General features: G+C 54.3%; 11 protein-coding genes across 11 annotated transcripts; 5 read left to right on the forward strand and 6 right to left on the reverse strand.

Moving 5' to 3' along the window:
* Positions 1-1,689: 1,689 nt before the first annotated feature.
* On the forward strand, positions 1,690-3,663 carry PHSY_006357 (potential zinc finger protein; the record flags this gene model as incomplete). Its single annotated transcript, XM_012336959.1, has 1 exon — positions 1,690-3,663. The coding sequence occupies one exon, from the start codon at positions 1,690-1,692 to the stop codon at positions 3,661-3,663; it is 1,974 nt and encodes a 657-aa protein (XP_012192349.1).
* A 337-nt stretch (positions 3,664-4,000) lies between these two features.
* Positions 4,001-5,680, reverse strand: PHSY_006358 (alpha-amylase; the record flags this gene model as incomplete). Its single annotated transcript, XM_012336960.1, has 2 exons — positions 4,001-4,964; positions 5,034-5,680. The coding sequence occupies 2 exons, from the start codon at positions 5,678-5,680 to the stop codon at positions 4,001-4,003; spliced, it is 1,611 nt and encodes a 536-aa protein (XP_012192350.1).
* Positions 5,681-5,839: 159 nt separating this feature from the next.
* On the forward strand, positions 5,840-6,115 carry PHSY_006359 (hypothetical protein; the record flags this gene model as incomplete). Its single annotated transcript, XM_012336961.1, has 1 exon — positions 5,840-6,115. The coding sequence occupies one exon, from the start codon at positions 5,840-5,842 to the stop codon at positions 6,113-6,115; it is 276 nt and encodes a 91-aa protein (XP_012192351.1).
* Positions 6,116-6,654: 539 nt separating this feature from the next.
* PHSY_006360 (protein phosphatase 2A regulatory B subunit) lies at positions 6,655-8,148 on the forward strand (the record flags this gene model as incomplete). Its single annotated transcript, XM_012336962.1, has 1 exon — positions 6,655-8,148. The coding sequence occupies one exon, from the start codon at positions 6,655-6,657 to the stop codon at positions 8,146-8,148; it is 1,494 nt and encodes a 497-aa protein (XP_012192352.1).
* Positions 8,149-8,303: 155 nt separating this feature from the next.
* PHSY_006361 (dipeptidyl aminopeptidase B) lies at positions 8,304-9,191 on the reverse strand (the record flags this gene model as incomplete). Its single annotated transcript, XM_012336963.1, has 1 exon — positions 8,304-9,191. The coding sequence occupies one exon, from the start codon at positions 9,189-9,191 to the stop codon at positions 8,304-8,306; it is 888 nt and encodes a 295-aa protein (XP_012192353.1).
* Positions 9,192-10,085: 894 nt separating this feature from the next.
* Positions 10,086-11,081, reverse strand: PHSY_006362 (hypothetical protein; the record flags this gene model as incomplete). Its single annotated transcript, XM_012336964.1, has 1 exon — positions 10,086-11,081. One exon carries the CDS (start codon positions 11,079-11,081, stop codon positions 10,086-10,088), a length of 996 nt encoding a protein of 331 aa, XP_012192354.1.
* A 1,772-nt stretch (positions 11,082-12,853) lies between these two features.
* PHSY_006363 (f-box/wd-repeat protein lin-23) lies at positions 12,854-13,801 on the forward strand (the record flags this gene model as incomplete). Its single annotated transcript, XM_012336965.1, has 1 exon — positions 12,854-13,801. One exon carries the CDS (start codon positions 12,854-12,856, stop codon positions 13,799-13,801), a length of 948 nt encoding a protein of 315 aa, XP_012192355.1.
* Positions 13,802-13,880: 79 nt separating this feature from the next.
* Positions 13,881-14,822, reverse strand: PHSY_006364 (hypothetical protein; the record flags this gene model as incomplete). The annotated part of the gene is made up of 1 exon (XM_012336966.1): positions 13,881-14,822. The coding sequence occupies one exon, from the start codon at positions 14,820-14,822 to the stop codon at positions 13,881-13,883; it is 942 nt and encodes a 313-aa protein (XP_012192356.1).
* Positions 14,823-15,335: 513 nt separating this feature from the next.
* On the reverse strand, positions 15,336-16,238 carry PHSY_006365 (hypothetical protein; the record flags this gene model as incomplete). The annotated part of the gene is made up of 1 exon (XM_012336967.1): positions 15,336-16,238. One exon carries the CDS (start codon positions 16,236-16,238, stop codon positions 15,336-15,338), a length of 903 nt encoding a protein of 300 aa, XP_012192357.1.
* A 400-nt stretch (positions 16,239-16,638) lies between these two features.
* Positions 16,639-17,133, reverse strand: PHSY_006366 (potential phospholipid-translocating ATPase; the record flags this gene model as incomplete). The annotated part of the gene is made up of 1 exon (XM_012336968.1): positions 16,639-17,133. The coding sequence occupies one exon, from the start codon at positions 17,131-17,133 to the stop codon at positions 16,639-16,641; it is 495 nt and encodes a 164-aa protein (XP_012192358.1).
* A 250-nt stretch (positions 17,134-17,383) lies between these two features.
* Positions 17,384-17,725, forward strand: PHSY_006367 (phenolpthiocerol synthesis polyketide synthase ppsB; the record flags this gene model as incomplete). The annotated part of the gene is made up of 1 exon (XM_012336969.1): positions 17,384-17,725. The coding sequence occupies one exon, from the start codon at positions 17,384-17,386 to the stop codon at positions 17,723-17,725; it is 342 nt and encodes a 113-aa protein (XP_012192359.1).
* Positions 17,726-17,932: the final 207 nt, after the last annotated feature.

Here is a 17,932-nt window from a genome sequence, read left to right on the forward strand (position 1 = left end):
GAATTGGACAAGACCTTCCGCTCTGGTCCGCTGCCTGCATCGCTCAAGCGAGAAAGACTGTAACCATTAAGCGCCAATTTTACAACAGCCCCGACGGAGTTTCAAGCAGCGCCGTCGCCCGTCCAACTGGTACAACGCTGAATCGCTGGCCTGTCAGAAGGGTTAGCTGCAGTGCCAGCTTCGCGTCAGCTTCGCGACTGTTCCGCTGTCCACGAGGGCCATTCGTCAGAAACGCAAGAGACCTATCGCATTGGCCCTTCTCGCCTCGCTCGACCACATTGCGTTCGCACCCACGGCCTGCAGCAGCGCCGCTGGCAAGTCATCCCACCTTCCTCTTTTGGCAAGATCCGGTCCATCTGGCCCAGCTGTCCATGAGCTGTCAATGTTTGGTATCTTGTCTGGCCAAAGACAGTAGCTCACCTGAAAAATGCCTTCGTGAGCAATCGTTCCAACCGCTTGTAGCCGCCTTCGTTTGGACAGACAGGCATGATGCACCGACGCAGGGCGCCACCATGCAATCCGACGCGATGCGTCGCGGTATGACACGACCTTTCAGATCTTCCTTCTGTCTCTCGCCCCTTTCCTGTGGAGGACCAGCACTGCAGGTGTTTCGAGGCCGATCTCATGGTTTGTACTTTTTTCCCATCCTCCTGACCCCCATTCTCTGGAACCGAGCCGATGGTGTTCATGCACACACACAAGTCTCTGCGTCTGCCTTTTGCCACCCAACTTGGGTCCATCGCATCCGTATCTTGTCATGCTTCTGTGCTCGCACAGCGAATACGCGCTCCAATTGTCTTGCTTCTGCTCCCGCCCGCCCTCAAGCTGAGCAGGCCACTAGTTCTCGCCAATCCGCCTCCTGCCTGCAACCTGCAAGCCGCGATCACGAATCCGCTCGATGACCCGCCTGGATATCTTGTGCCCGTTTTCCTTGCTGGTGCTCCCGTGTGCCTGAATGCGTCGCATTTCCAAAGGAGACGTGGGGAACCTTGTTCGGCGTGTTGCTGTCCAAGAAATGTGGCCGTCAGCCACATCTCATTTCTGCAACTGCCTTACTTGGCTGGCAAGCGTGGTTCGCGTTGACAGCCAGTCGCCAGGCACGCCGCATTCCTCTTTTCATTGCACTACCGTCCTTCCCAGCCCGTAACACACTTTGCTGCTGCCTCATAGACACCGCTTCACAGTGCACCGTCGGGCGCCCTTCCTGTCAGTCCAAGTGTACCAACCGGGTCGGAGCCCTTCTTCACTCTGTCAAGGAGAGCCCGAGCGACTCGGATCATACAAAACCACCACCCCTTGAGTCGGACATCCCTGTCAGGTCATTCCCCTTCTGCTTCCCGCATCGCCCCTTCCGCTGCTTCGCACCTGCCCGACCTCGTCGCTCTCTTGCCTGCATAGCATTGAATACCACTACGTCCTATCGTCCGCTACACAAACTTCCTCCCCTCGAAAGACCCGCCTCTGCTCGCCACGTTTGTCCTCAGCCTCTGTCATACTTACGCCATTGCCAGCTCATTGGTCTGCCTCCCCATTCGACATCACTCAGCATCGTTCTGCAGCCTAAACGTACTGCTCGAGTACATCTGCCGCTTCTGCTTCTTCACAACTGCTTCGTTACATTATCAGCACTACCCTTGAAATTGTTCTGCCTACGTCCTCCATAATCTTTGACGTCTGGAATTCAACATCATGTACGGCCACTTGACCACCTCTGACGAGGCTTCTGGCAGCATGAACGCACCCACGTACAACTCGCTCGGTCTTATGGCAAGCCTGTCGCCCGAGACACATCCTGCCGACTCAGTTGCCATGTCGCATTCCCATTCGATGCCGACGTTCGGGCTTCAGATGTCCGGCATGCCGCAATCCGACTACGGACCGAGAAGAGGCTCAGTGAGCTCCTCTTGTTCCTCGTCGTATCTCAGTCTCGGCGACCACTCGTCGCAAAACAATGGATCCTACTCGCCTCGCTCCTTCACCCCCGTCGAGTCGCCCATGAACCTGCCCGGTTCGCTGACATCGCTCTCTGGTCTCGCGCTCAGTACTCCTGATGCCCCTGATCATGCAGAACTCCCCTCGTACGCCGAACAGTCGGCTTTTCAGCCCGAGCAGCACAACGCGCTGCTGTCGCTGTCCCATGGTCAAGACGAGTTGACCCTCGAGATGCCTCCCCCTTCCCAATTCAAACGTCGAGCTGCTCAGTCGTTCGACGTCTCGATGCTATCCAGCCACCGGAGCGACGCGCACAGCTTCAGCAATCACCACGGCTTCAACGAATCGGACGGTTCCGAAGAGACGACGCCTATGCCCACGTCGACCGGCACTTTTGCAGGTCAGCCGATGGCCAGCCTCAGCGAAGGGTTCCGCGCAGCTCAGCTGCCCGCCACTCCCCATTCGGTCGTGGGCCGCGCCTCGATCGGCGCTGGTCCGTGTACCTTCACGCCAGGCCAGTCCTACTCCCCCAACTCCACCCCAGAGCACTCGATTCGAGGTGACTTTTCCAACCCGTGCTCGCCATTCTATCCGCCCTCAGCCATCGCTCTCCGGAGGCTCACTAGCGCCGACAATGTACACGCCGACTCGTATGCGCCCCACGAGATGGCGGCCTATGGCAAGGACAGTACGCCTCTGCTGAGCCTTGCCGACCTCAACGGCGTGCCCAAGCAAGAGCCCAGCTTCCAAGCCAACCTCGCCTTCCGTGACCACTTTCAAAGCCCCACCAGCTTCTCGGCACACCGAGCCAGCCTGGCAGACATGTCGCCTGCCGGCATGTCGTCGTCGGCAATGTCACGAGTAGCCTCGGCACCCAACTCGGTTGCGATGCCTTCCCTCACGCGCTCATCGGCATCGTCAGAGTCCTCTTCCTTTGCATCCTTCCCTTCGACACCCTCGTCGTCGATCGCCTCGGCAGTCGAGGGTCGTAGGGCTAGCTACATGCACCCCTCGACACCCACCAACGACCTGTTCTCGCCCGGCTTCGACCCCTACTATAGTGCTCCTCCCATGTCGGGTCACCGCAGCAACAGCATGTTCACGCTCAGCTCTCCTGATCAGGACGCTTCGTTCTCTTCGTTGCTCGACGGTAGGAGTCGCAGCGTCTCCGGCTCGGTCACTCGCACCACACCTCGAGGCCGCGCTCGCAACGCGGGTCCTCCGCCTCTCATCGTCAGCTCGGCTGATAAGCTGCACGTCTGCCACTGCGGCAAGCGCTTCAAGAGGATGGAGCACCTCAAGCGTCACAATCGCACCCACACCCAGGAACGTCCACACAAGTGCCCTGTCGAGACCTGCGGCAAATACTTCGGCCGATCCGACAACCTCGCACAGCATCTCAAAACCCACTTCCGACCAGCTGGCCTCGTTGGTCGTTCTTCGGAGCTGCTATCCCTCACAGCTGGCTCTGACAAGTACAAGAACAGTGAGCCGCGACACGATCCGTACGCAGCTGCTGCAGCAGCTGCCGCCGCCGCGGCTCAGGCAGCCGTCTCGATCGGCGGCAAGCGCGGTTCCATCAGCCAGGCTTGCCTGGGCGGCCCCATCGCTCTGAGCAAACCCATGCCTGCTCGTCAAGTGCTCCAACCCGCGGGTGGCGTCAGCGCCAACTCGTCTCCCGACATGCAAATGTCCAATGGCGGCGTTCAGTTGTCGGCGCAGTTTGCTTGATCCCTTTTCTTCTCGTGTTGTACGCCTAATCGCATTGCCTTGTTCCTTCTGTCTCCTCAATGTCGTCTTGCTAGTATCTGTTACGGTTCTCCTATAGTCGCAATAAAGATCTGCTTTACTAATCACATCGGCGCTTTCATACAACGCATGCTTCGAGTGTCGAGACGTGAGCAGATGTGCAATTTACGTCACCGTCGGGGATGGCGTGCACGAACCACACAAGCCACACAACCACGTTTCGATGCCAGGTTCCTTCCCTCGAGATGTCTTCTATGATTGAGGAGTTTCTACAGAATAGGACAAGCGTCTAGAACAAGGTCGCATCCGGGCGGAGTCATTAGAAGAACTGACGATGCTTCGAGTTCTCGGGGACCCAGATCGAGGCCGAACGAGGGTGACAGTGCACTTCGACCCAGCCGTCATCGTTGACCTTTGCCTCGCCTTGGAACCAGCCGATGACATCGACAAAGTTCTGGCCTGCGTAGCGCTTACCGACTTCGACCCACTTGGATCCTTGTCCGGAGCCGTTGCAGATGATGGTGGCCGATGCATCGTATCCCGAATCGTCGTCAGCCTTCGTGCCGGTTCTGACCCAAGCAACACAGTTGGGGTGATCCCACACATCCTTTTGCTCTCCGTAGGCAAAGTACTTGCGCGCCTTGACGAACTTTTCCAGATCGGCCATCGGATCTGCCTTTCCTTCGCCGTTGTCGATGCCGGTCGGGTTGCAACCGTCGAGGTCGCCGAGGAAGACGCAAGGGTAGCCGTCAACGCGCATCAGAATGAGAGAGTAGGCCAGTGGTTTGAATTGGGCGGGTACGGTCGATTCCAGAGCCTGGCCCTTCTGCGTGTCGTGGTTCTCCACGAGCGTGACAGCATCGATGGGTCGAGCCTGCACGATCGTCTCGTCAAAGATCTTGCGCAGATCGTAGTTTTCAGCTCCGTCTCCGGCCTCTTTGAAGTTGTAGTGGAGAGGTGCATCGAAGAGCGAGAACTGCTCGTCTCCGAATTTGCCGAGGTACTCGAGGCAGGATCCCAGGCTGTCCTTCCAGAACTCTCCGACGCTAAACGAGATGGGACCTTCCGATTCGTCTGCGGGCTCGAGACCACGCTCTTTGCGGAGCGTACGAGACTGTTCGCGAATGTGGGCAACAAAGTCGTGAATGAACTCGCGCGAGATGTGCTTGACCGCATCGAAGCGGAAGCCGGCGATCGGAAAGTTGCGCATCATCCAGGCACCCCAGTTCAAGAGATCCTTCTTGACGTCAGGATGAGCATGGTCGACATCAGCGCCCATCAATCTACATCAAGGGAAGCTTCAAGTCAGCAGAGTGTCCGGTCAGATGCGCGATAGAGTGTTCAACACTTACAGATCGTAGGATCCCTTCTCTTTGTCGACGTCTTCGGCCCAGTGCTTGCCTTCCCCTTGGATTAGGAAGGCCGCCGAGACCTCGGCCTTTTGGTCCCAGTCGACACCTGTGAAATGCTCAAAGCCCCATTTGAAGTCAGAGTACTTGTCACCACGAGCTGGGAAAGTGAATCTGGTCCAGCCCTCAATGTCGTACGCATCCGAGCAGAATTTCGTACGATCTTCCTGGTCGACCATGCGAGCCTTGAAGGTCTGGAGCTCGTCGGCGCCCATGCGGTGGTTGAGCACGGCGTCAACGTAGATAGAAATGCCGTTCTTGCGAAGCTCTTGCATCGCCTTCTCGAGCTGCTCTCGAGTGCCGTACTTTGTTCGATTGGGAGGTCGGACGCCAGCCTTCTCGTCTCGAGGATGCGCAAACTCTCCCAGATCCCAGGTATCGTAGATGTCGTATCCGGTGCTGGAAGCGGAACCGGCCTTGGTGGGAGGCGGGATCCACACGGCTGTGATACCCATGTCGGCGAAGCGTTTGGCATTGTCGCCGAGCCACTGCCAGTGCTTGCCCTCACCCTGAGTGTACCACTCGAAGGCTTGCATCATGGTGTAGTTGTGCTCATGCTTGTCTGAATGCTTGTTGGCGGAGGAAGCCATCTTGACTTGAGAATGTCAGCGGGGAGATTGACAGAGACGATGCGAGGATGGAGATCAGGTGATGAAGAGGACGTCGTGGGAAGGAAGGAAGGCGCCCCTTTTCTGAAAGAGTTCTTCTCAAAGGCCGGGACGACAAGGTTGCGACACAGCTTGGAGGACATGGAACCCCTTCTCAGGTTAAGCGAGCTGTCGGAAAGGCACGCGGACAAGCGAAAGAACTTCGTCTTGAACGAGCGAAATGTGGCCACGATCGTCACCTGCCTTATCAAAGAGGATCAGTTTGGAAGCTTGCACGTGTGTTTTGAGCTTTGCCGGGAAGGCACGCAGCAATACGAGGCACGGAGCCGTCGATGCACGATGTTGTTCGATTTAGGCGAGATTCGGGGTCCGCTAACCATCGCGACTGTGCGGGGTTTTGACTCGGCTGTCCAGTGACGTGCGATGCAGGAGCGTGCAGTAAAAGTTGAGCTCCACCCGCAAATTGAGCCCGACCGTCGAGAAACTCCACTACCGTTTGTCCTGGTGACCATCATATCACGTATGAACTCTCGCTTGGTAGTTTCCCACGCCAAGCAGACACAACGAGCACGTTTCAAGCCGAGCTGCACAACGGAGGCGGACCGTTCACTCCTCGGCGAGCTGGAAATGATGTAATCGGCGATTGAGGCACGAATGACAAGCTTGTCGTGAGTATGGAGGCCACCGAGGTCGAGACAAGACCACGATCCCACCGTTTCAAGTGTTTGACAGATCGTCGCTTGTCGGCATTCGGCTCATTGACAGAGCTTGAAGGCGGGCCCACCTTTGGTTGCAAGCTATAAGTGACTCCTCACGACACCAAGGTAGTCGATCTCCTAGTTCTTGGCCCCTTTGCGAGATTCGTTTCCGACACCATCACCATGCGTGTGCACCTCGATGCTGTGTTTACTTTGCTTCTGCTTTCGGGAGCTGCTCTTTCCGCCTTTCCAGCTCGCATGGACGTCTTTGACTGGCCAGCTGATGCTGCGGAAAAGATCGGCACGAACTACCACCTCCAGGCCAACGATCAACACTACGACGAGCTGGTGGCCGATGAATTCCTCGCTAATGCCTTGCTCCATCTTACTCGTATGATCAGGCAGAAAACAAGCGTTCAGGCAGCCTGGAAAGTTGGCCCGTCGGACTGGCAGCTGAAAACGGTTTCGTTGTTGCCTGCACATAGGCTGGTGACAGAAGGTTTGAAGCAGGGCCGCACCCGCGGAACTCTCACTTCGCCGTGGTTCTCGCTCCCGTTGATGGTCGCAGATCCGTACAATCCAGAAGAGATTGACTACGCCCATTTTGAGCTTCCCTCAGGCGAAGCGTTACGTTCCTTCGATCTCATTCGTTTCGACAAGTTCAAGACGGCGACTACGAATGGATTCTGGCTGCCGACCGGCATTGTTCGACCATTTACCGCCCCGGGTCGGCCTGAATCTCTTCGCTTCAAGATGGTGAACGAGTTTCCCACATCGGCGGCAAGGTATCGAAAGAGATACAAGCACGACCCAGCGGGAGCGACAGCTTCCCTTCAGCAAGCTCTGCAAGCGAAGAGGCCGATCTGGCTTTCCAAACTCGTCTTAGGTGACCGCGAAACTATCGCTGCGATGTGGCAACGTGCAGTTCATGATCCTTCAGCCCTCATCGAGTCGCCTTTCTTCACTCGTGAGGAAAGGCAAGCCTGGAAGAATGAAAAATCCGAAGCTCCAGATGAAGGCAAATTGTCGGCTTCAACGTCACAGCCGAGGCCGGACACTATCCACATCAGCTCTTCGAGCGAAAAGGAACGTGAGGTCGAAGCCTCTCCGGAGCCTGTCAACCCTTCCGACAAGCAGCCCATGACTGTTCATCCCCTGAGTCAGGTTGATCGACTCGATCCTCCTTCCGGGGGTAACGACGAATCAGACAGGTACCACAAATCTCTAGAGGATCGGCTCAAAATCGTGTCTTACAACGGTATGCAGCCACAGAATGAGGGCTTTTCACAGTGGCCTCCGATGCCACTTCACGACAGAATCGCATCGCTGTACGACAGAAAGCAGCCTGCACCACATCTCGGGTATCACAGCAACTTTGTCAACCCTCCGATGACACTGTACGAACGGACGCAGCTTTCGTCCGCCCCGAGTTATGCAAAACAAGACGTGGACGGAGCATCGACAAGAGGAGCTGAGTCTGCTGTCTATACACCATCGGGGTCTACGTACCACCCAGGACCGCTGACAGAACACGATTTTTTGAATCAACACGGAGGAGTCGTTCCAGTATCACCTGTACGACCCCGACCGCGCTATCCGTGGGAGATCTATCGAGGGAATACACCCCAAGATGCTCAGGTGGATCCCAGTCTGCCGTATCTTCAGTCGTTGTATAAGGAGAAAGGCATCGATCTCTCACTGTCGCTATCTCATCAACAGCCAGGCGAGCAAAGAAACCCAAAGTCTGCTTGAGCAACACAAACTTGAACTCCCACACATCGGGCAAGCCTGTCATTCTAGATATGCTGCTGTGCAATATGATGTGTCTGACCAAGCGTGTGTGCCTGCAAGTTGAGGCCCGGATCGCTCGTCCTGCTTGGCGCACGGTTGCTGGCGCGCTTTCTGATTTATTGGGACCGCAATCTTCGCTCTTGCGACTTGGCGGTGATGACGGATGGGAGGCTTTCATCATAGATGGAATCCCGTGAAAGGACGTTTATTTTGCGCGCGGGCTGAAAACCTTTCAGCAGAAGTGCTATGCGATGTGTACTGATTCCCGACTCCACCGCGCCCACAAGCTGGTAGATGCATCCCGGCGAATTTCTCGACTTGATCATCTTCCAGATGTACAGATGATGCGTCCTCGGCATCGTGAACGCCATGCCTCCGTCTTGGATACTGGCAAGCGGCGGCTTCTGGCTCCTGGTGCTGGGCATCACGAAGATGTCGTTGGTGAATAGTCTCATCGATGTCTTTGGGAACCCAAAAGCCTCGTCCAACAGCTTCGCGGTTAATGACTGTCCCGTGTAAGGGAGGAGGTTTGATGCCGCGCTATGGGAAGAACGTGATGCAAACTCGTCGCCGATCGGCTTGAGAATCGTCATCCTCTCGTCGACCGTGAGGGGCTGTGGCGCCAGGACAGAGCCAATATGATCTATTTTGGTGGGCGGCTCATCAATATGCGGGGATACGTATTCCGAGCTAGCTGATCCAGACGCAACTCTGGTCTCACCGCTGGACGGAGTGTCTTGCAGAAAAGTTCCAAGTCTGGGTCCGAACCAAGGGTCTTCGATGATATGTTGGGACGACGAGCCTTGCAATGCTTCCGGTTGATGCGATGAAGGCGAAGCGCTCGACGAACCTAAATCGCCTGTCTGGAGAAAATGGGCGATTGCTGAACTCTCATCTTTATTGACAAGTGCCTCGACGGCTTTCCAGTAATCGCCGGCATGGCAAACACCGAGCTGGATGAGCACTAGCGAGTGCACAAAAATGGTCTTGAAGTCGTATCGCATCGGAGAAAGGCTCGATGGCTGTTGCTGCCATCCTCAGGACTGTTCACATGATCGAATGCAGGGACGCTTTCCGCGAGATCCTTTATACTTTCGGACACGGCACTCAAGCGCAGGATCGTCGTGTCAGACGCCAATGTCCGGACATGTCCAGTGTCGAGCAAGGTTAACCAGCCACTGTGTCACGCAAAGCCATGTCAACGCGAACAGGAACGGTATCTCAAGCTTACAAATTGTCGACGCCGAAATTTGCAAGGCTGGAGCAGGTCGATAGGTCACCGAACAATACCGTCACATTGTCACACGCTGGAAGAAACATGAGACACCGAAAAGACAGAAGAGTGAGAGAAGCTGCACTCCCTCTATCGTACCTTCATGTGGGCGGAGGAGTGACACCAACAATAGCGCTGTGGAGTCAACGTCGTGCTGCATTCATGTGAATGAAGTGGGTTCGGACTGACGCCGCTTTTACAACCCTCGTTAGCTTATTCTGCACGTCTTCATCACTGCTGAGACACCATTGCAGCGCCTCACTACCATCACAGGAAGTTCCGGTGCGTTGCATCGAAGCTTCCGCCACAGTAGGTACTGATGAAACTGGCTCGAGCTCCTTTTTCCCTGCTGTCATCGTGAGGCTACTCGTTCCGCACACTAATGTCACGCTTGTCGCTTGCGTCCTGCCCCAAGGACATACAGCGATAATGACGAGCATGTGTCGCCTTAATCGAAGACACAGGCAAACTCGTCGAGCGGCGAGTAAGCTCTTCTCTAGTACAAGATCATGTTGCCTGGTTTGCTGTCACCCCTGCCGAACTAATGGGCACCTCTGCGAAGTTCCCAGAGCAATAGCATATGTTCTCACCCGACGAGACGAGATGATCGTATGAATGGCTGTGTCTAACTTCGAGTCGTTTTAATTGCCAGTGAAGAGTGGTCTACAAATGAATCGGGTCCGATGGCTTGGACAAGTACTCGAGTGGTCGAGAACGCCTTGAGCGGTCTCACTGCTTCGTGACTCGGCCGATTGATCTCGAGCATGCCAACAAACTGAAACACTGTTCGAGGTCGACTTGTGGCTGGCATTCTCAGGTATCGATAAACAAACAGCTGGTGCATGAGCTCCCTCTGTAGAACAATTCCTCCTTGGCCCTGCCACAACTTGCTGGTGAGGGATCGCGTTTGCACGAGGAAGCCTGGCTTGTACTCGCGAAGGAAATTCTTCGACTTGGCGAACTCATCCAGGAATCTGTCAGTTAGCGCCTCTTCCATGAAAGGATGGAATAGAATAGGAACCCTTCTGCCTTTGGACAGTTGGAGATGGTTTGCGGCATCTCGAAGCACATCGTTCCTTTGTCTAACTGTAAGTACTCGCGGTGCGTGGAGATGCTCTGATCCGATCAGTGACAGAGGGGGCACGTCTCGACCTTGTGCCGAAGACTTTGAAGGATCCGGAGCGTTCGGCGGTTCTGTGAGGCTTGCTTCTGCTGCTGACGGGGTGCTGGACGTCACATCTTGGTTAGATTGGACGCTACTACTCGCCGTCGTTAAGATCCTGCGCGTTGTTGCAAGGGAGGCAACGTCGCTGGGATCACGACCGTTGTCAGGATGTTCATGTTCATGTACGCTTGGGCCAAGCAATGAGGCAAGGCTTGACTGGCCTAGAACATCTTCGGGAAGGAGCTGTCGATGCATCTGCCCCCGAGGGACCATCCGACCGTCATCATCATGCCATTGTGCCGCCTTGGATGTTGATTCCCCTTGCGAGGCAGGCGAGAAGGTGCCGCCGAGGAAGGCCTTTGCTTCTTCTTCCGAAAGACTCAGAAGCTGGTCCCACTGGGTCTGCAAACTGTAGCCTGCGAAGGTTGCTAGAAAGAGCAAGCAGAATATCTGCATGACGGACCACGTTTGCCGGGCATTGATCTCCTTTCCTAAGCAAGATTCGGTCCTGGACTTGCCCTTATATCATTTCGGGCTAGCAGCAGGTGTCGACCTCGCTTCAACTCGGCTTCCTATTCTGCCAAGAACACTATCAAGCGTTCGTGACACATCATCTGTGTTGCATGCTCCGATTGCCGAGGTCATACGAGTCCGCCGAGACTGCAGAATTGCACTATGGCAATGCTCTGGGCATGTCAACCCACTCTGTTAAACGCGTGTTCATCAAGCTCATGGGTGGCGCTGGTTGTGTGACATTGACGCAATTTTGAGACGACAAATGAGCTGGGTGGAAGCTGAATTGTGGGAGGAAGGAGAACCGCGATCGATGTCAACCATGAATAGACTATCCCACTGCCGGATTGAGAATTGCCCGGATTTGCGCCCTTCGAGGCAGCACGAGGGCGAACGTCTGAACTTCGCCTCGAAGCGTGTGGTCGCGAAGACGTAAGATGAAGGAGCTCGGCTGTGAGCACGCGAGCGGCTAGTGGCTGTAGTTTCCTCGATCAACCGTCAAAGATACTTGTGTAGGCCCTCGTCATCCCAGTCGGACAATTTTTTTTCAGTGGACAGGGCTCGAAACTGAAATGAGCCCCATGCTCAATTTGGGTCCGCCCGGACAACGTTCATGAAGGCCCTCTACTTTATTCATCCCTGCTTCAATGGATGGGTCAAGTGGGTAATCATCGCTGTTTGAGCAAGCCTGTGAGCCCGTTGTTTCCCACGATCGGGCTCAACAGCCGGCTCTCGCTCCGCTGTGATCAGACGTGCAGACTATCAAACGTTTCAACGGACATGACAGAGAGACTATGACAACTAGCCATGGTCATCAGCAGGAACAGGGGTCAGAATAACGAAGCCGCATGATCGAAAGTTGAACAGACTGTAAGGTCAATTTTGGTAATCGCCGGCCACGCTGCAGCAGCGAGCTCGATGGAGGTGCAAACTAGATACACAAAGAAGCACCTCTGGGTTGTGCGGCTTCTCATGATAATGCCTTTTCCTTTGTCTTGCGGGCTATGACCACTTTCTGTAGCCGGCGGAGTCCGGAATGAAGGTTGTCGTCTGCGGGTGCAGGACGAGACGAGTGCTGTATCTCGTTCTTGGGGTTCAGCTTTGAAACACAGATTCAACTGTGGATCGGCCGAGCGAAATGCAAACGCCACTTGATTGCCTCTTCACACGATCCGAACGAGCGGTGACCAATTGACCTTCAGAACGAACCTCGAAGCCGTGTGAAGCATTCATATACGTTTCATCACTTGCTGAGCAATGGTTCTCAATCAACAAGATGCCGAAGCCTGTGATCTCGCTTGGTATCGCACGAATTCGTCTAGTCATCTTTGCTGTGTCACGCTGTCATGATCCGATCAAAACGCACATGTTGATGTTGCTCAACATCGAGGGCAGACAGTGTCTGCATTTCTGTGTGGGCTGCTACACTTGGGCCATTTGGTGAATGAGCTCAAAAATCATGTGTCGATCACTCGCCTGGCAATTCGGCTTCCTCCTTTCCTCCTTGGGTGTATCGTTGCCAAGAAATCGACCAGCCGAGGCCGAGACTCGACTTTTAGAAACGTATGCTTCGGCGACATCTGTGCTCACTTCTCTGCAACAATCTCCAAGCTTACCTCTTCGCTTAGCGGTAAATCAGAATGCACGCAACCGTGACTACACCCTCTTGAAGCTGTACGCTCTGTCTTTAGATCTGTCGACCACTATCATTGGCGATGAGGGCGAACAGGATTCTTTGCTGCCCCACGGTCTTCTTTATATTTGGAGTAGGGTCATGTATTGCTGCTGGCAGTCCTCCAACCGCCGACATAAGCCGACTTTTCCATGGCGCAAATTCTTGGGATGATGCCGTCTCGACTCTACTACATGCTCTGGAAGGCCACGAAGCGCCTGACGAGGCCAATCTTCCACAGCATGATCCTTCGTATAGCTCTGCGGAACACGAAGAGATTGGGGGACCCCTTGGCGAGGCTATCATGCAAAGCCGTAGGGGATCCGGAGACGCTTTTGCTTCAGCAACCAGCTCCTCTTCGTCGCCATTGGTCAATGAAGAAGCCATTGATCCTCACCCGAGTGGCACGTTCCCGATGTCTCTGACCACCAGTCCTACACGTTCACGTACAATCAATCATGCGCCGCATCTACTCGAGGTCAAAGCGCTGTCGATCCAAGAACGATCCGAGATCCTTTATGATCTGCATTTTGCGATGTCCAGGAGGCGCTTTCGGGATGACAGACAAACTGCCTGGCCTCTACTGATGGAGAACATGAGTCCTGTCGACTACCAGAACCTCTACACCAGTCTGACCGGGGCTCGATATCGTGGTAAGGAGCACCTCAGGTATCTGTGGATTAGAGACGGTGTAACTTATTCGCTCAGCAGGCCAAAGGAAGCCTCAGATGGATTCGTTAGGATGCATGGCTCGAATGGTCTGCGGAATGAAAACGTCTATGCCGTCTGGAGGCTCGAGTACTACGAGCAGATGAGAATATGGAGGTACCTGGGTGCTGTCAAGGTGCCTGGCCGCAGACCTCTCGAAACGCTTACGTGGGCCCAGCTTTCCAAATATTTCAGCGTGTCGAAGCCGACTGTCTTCCTGAACGATGCAGCTCACCTTGATCCTGATCAGACCTTTATTTCTGAAGGCCAGCCTCATTCCTAGATTTGGCGGGCTTGTACCAGACGCACATACGTCCCTAGTTGTCATTTTCAATGTAATTCGACCTAGACTCAAGCTGTGCCTAACGGATAGGTGTGCGCAACTTGTGTATCTCTCTTGCTGCAAATGCTGACGGGCTCAGAACAACATACTGCTTTAACGGGAAGACGCTCTCACGCAGAACTTCTGCTTTGAGCCTGCTTGAACTCTCTTGGGGGACTCGGAAAACACCAAGAAAGTCAAATAGCAGGCCTGAGTCTATCTTTCCCAACCCTTGCCATGCCTCAAAGTACCTGACGTTTCGACCGCTCGACTTGAAGCCGTTGATGCTCTGAAACGAGTCGTGTTTATGCGATGCTTGCCGAATGAGGAACTGTGTTTTCGGAGCCGGCGGTAAGGTCGAATAGATCCAGGGCGGGCGGTTTGCTAGTTCAGCGATGAAGATCCCATAGTCTTTGACTGTGAGATGGTCATCATAGGGTACGACAAGCGGATCCGTCGACTTTGCGACTCTGGGTCGGCTGCCTAGCTGAATATATACGTGCTCTCTGAGCTCTTCGAGAGAGACACGCCGCTGCGCTAAGGAAAGCTTCGGGATATCCAGGAAGACCGTAGGGTTTGTAGGGACCAGCGGCCCTTTCAACCTCTTCTCCGGTCTAGTGTCCTCCGAGTCTGAGCTGACGACACTTGCGAAAGGGGTATGAGCAGTGGTATCAGAGGACAGAGTGGCCGAAGAGGTGGATTGCCTCAAGGCTACAGCATCAGCGTCAAACTGCTCCTTGCCGTACCTCAACCCATTCATAAGAGCGCTTGCGATGTTGCTATCGTCGAACAGTCCTGAATTGCGAGGGACACTGTTTCTGCGTAGGGCTTCGATCGCATCGGAAGGGGGAGACGAGATTGCATCACTCGAACGCACGAGTCGTTCCAGATCTTCGAGCGGCAAGTTTGTCCCCAGGACAAATTGCAAAGCCAGAAGAGCACTAATGCCGACGCTGTAGGTCAGCAAGAACAAGGGAAACATTGGCGAAGGTGCTGAGTTAATGGTGCTGTCGGCAACGTTACGACAGGTTCGTGTTGGTACTTTAGCTGCGCTTCAGCACGGGAACAGCAAACGAGCTCGAGGATGTACTGCAGGACGAGTATATATACCTTGTGACAGCGAGGTCAACGACTGTGTTGAGCGAGTGCTGGGTATGGACGTCGATTCAAGCAGCTTTCTGCGAATGTGCTGCAGCTGGATCTCGAGATTGCATCGTCGCAGACATTGATGCAAGTCGAGCAAATCTCGCCCACGTACCATGATGAAGAAGCTGCCTACTGTGAAGGTGATATCCGGGGAACATTCATCTCATTATGGGCTTCCTCACGACGAATGGCACGTATGCGCGCAAACCGGGACCTGAAGCCAGGGAACTCGGTGCAGCCTCATTACACGGCATTGTGGACGGAATTGCTCGAAGACGGCGCTGAGATAGCAGCCATGGAGTTGGGAGTGATGAGAACAGAGCTAATTGAAAGAGGAGACTCGAGTACCTTATGTAAGCTCAGTCGGATGCCCGGAGCTTTCCGGGCTTTCATCCTGCGACTCGACGCCCGAAAGCTTCGGCCGAAGCTCCCCCTGCATCTCGTCCAGATGAGCTCCATCATTGAAAAATTGATCAGGCAGCTTGTGAGGAGGAGGGATCGATTCCGTGCTTCCTTCCAAGAATCTCTTGGTAACCTCGTAGGAAGGCATCTCCATCATGCCAAGTAGATGCCAAAGTCTTGCCCCTCCATGTATCTCCTGCCGCCAGATGGCCCAGCCATTCACCCAGGCCTGCAAAGTCAGGCCAAACAGAGCCTCAAGACCACCCTTCAGTTTGATCGGCTTGTACAGCATGTACGTCGAACCTTCTGACTCCCAGAAGTAGCGCGCTCTGGTCTCTCGATACAGGTACTGTCTGCACAGAACCATGTATTCTTGAGCGTCGAGGTTTGTCAGGGACAATGGGGCAACCCATCTCTCTTTGTGACTTCTCGTCAAGGACTTTCGCAAAACACTTGAGAGCCTAGTCAGCTCCCTTTCTCGAGCCTCTACGGAAAGTGGTTCGATGACTCTTGGTAGATGGACCGGACTCTGTATACGGTCAAACAGAGGCCCCAATACTTGGTTGTCTTGTGTAATAACGAACGGGGTTGAAGATCCCGACGTAGTTATTTGGTGCTGTTCGCCGTACCGCAGACGCTTGGAACCTCTACCTGGAGCTCCAACCACCATAGCGCCATGTAGCATCGCGACACCTCGGGAGGGGACCGAAGCGGCTTGCGGGGCAGTGAGTCTCTCGATGACGGACCAGTCCTCCTGAAGAAGACGATCGAGATCATTGATGTGAAGATCCGAGGCTCGAATTCGCAGTAGTGAGGTCATGAAGATTAGAACCGCCGCAAATCGCATCATTGCGGCCATGGGATGCTTGTATTGTCTGTATTGAGGCCGAGAGCTTAGAAGGACCTCTGAGAGTAATGGAATTGGTGAAGTTGGGGAATTGAGCTGCTTCAAGATCGTAATTTGCTGGAACGTTTTGCTGCGCACGATCAAGCGGAACACGTACAATCTCAATATATGACACGAAAACCAGGAGCTTGCAGGTCGTGTGACCGGTGGAGACGTCATCAGAAGTGGGTCAGTACCTTCATACCCATTGCTCACAAGTGCGGCGCAAACCTTGGACGCGGGCAACTGATTTCTTCGATGTACCTGAGTACTTTGGAGTGACTCCGTTCTGCCTGATGCTTATAAACATCATGCTCCGGCTTGCCCAACAAATAATAAGTCAACGGTCATAGTCAGAGACGATTCAATCGTGTAACGTCTCCGATTTGGATGTTCCAGACTGCGCTTCTACCTGGCTTGGATCGAGGTGAGACCCATCGTTCAAATACCTGAGCGGGATACCGTAAGACTTGGATATTTTCTGCATATGCTGATTGATGAAGCTGTGCGCCCTTGTGTGGGAAGGCAACTCAAGCATCCCGAGGAGGCGCCAGATTCTTGCTTCGCCATGGACCTCGTGCTTCCACACAACCATGACTTGCTGATTTGCGGTCACGTCGCCACCAAAGATCTCTTTGATCATGTAATCATCCTTGTCAGGCTTGTACAGCATGTACGTAACAGCTGAAGGAGTCCAGAGAACGCGTAGTTTCGGTATGTGGCTAAAGTACTGCTCGTACAAGACTCTGTACGTCCATGGTGACATGTTGTTGATTCTCAGAGGCATGACGAGTCGCGGCTTGAGGTATCCATATCTGTGAGAACGAATGAGTTGAGAAAGAGCCTGGAGTTCTTCCATTCTTTCCTCTTGCTGAAGCACTGGTACGGAGTGAGGAACGCTGACGGGAAGACGATCTGCAAACAAGCTCGGAAAGATGATGTCCAGCTGCGACTGAAGCGTAGACGGTGGAGAGGTGTTCGTCGGGCCCGTTCTTCTGGCCGGTCCCGTGTGACTCAAGGCTTGACTGTCCTGTGAAGCCGACGCGAGATGCTCGGTCGCAGAAGGAAGGCGAGGAGAGCTTGCTTCGAGACGGTCCGCGACAGCTCGAATGTATGACCAGTCCTCATCCAGGAGTCGTTCAAGGCTTGTCGTGCTCAAGCTCGAGCAGGTCACCCCCGAGATAATCGCGAGAAAGACAGTGAGAAGCAGCATCGGTCTCTTAGCGACTGAGACGAGCGTCTTGCCGGATATCGAAATAGGACGGTCGATGTTTTCAGAAGTTGAGGAGGGCGAAGCCGTTGCGAGACGAGCTTTATCACTTGATACTTTTGACCCGCCAACGAAGTTCTACGTGACGATCGAAAAGGGTCGATCAGGGTCGAGCTTCGATCATCGACCGAAAATGGCTGCGAGGAAGAGGAAACGGATGTCGAATCGCCTGACTGCGTGACGGCATCAGCACACTGTCTTCTATAGATACCTGCTTTGCCACAAGCGAAGTCTGCAATCTACAATTGTTTTATACGCTTCGAGAGCCACAGCCTTTGGTCATGAAAGAATCAAATGCGGATCAGAACAGCCGACGAAAAGTCATTTCGATCATTTTGGCATGTGGTAACGCCAAATATCGAGACCAGGCTCCAAATGTTCCTGCAAG

Source organism: Pseudozyma hubeiensis (genome assembly GCF_000403515.1).
Source record: "Pseudozyma hubeiensis SY62 DNA, scaffold: PHS58, whole genome shotgun sequence".
NCBI lineage: Eukaryota > Fungi > Basidiomycota > Ustilaginomycetes > Ustilaginales > Ustilaginaceae > Pseudozyma > Pseudozyma hubeiensis.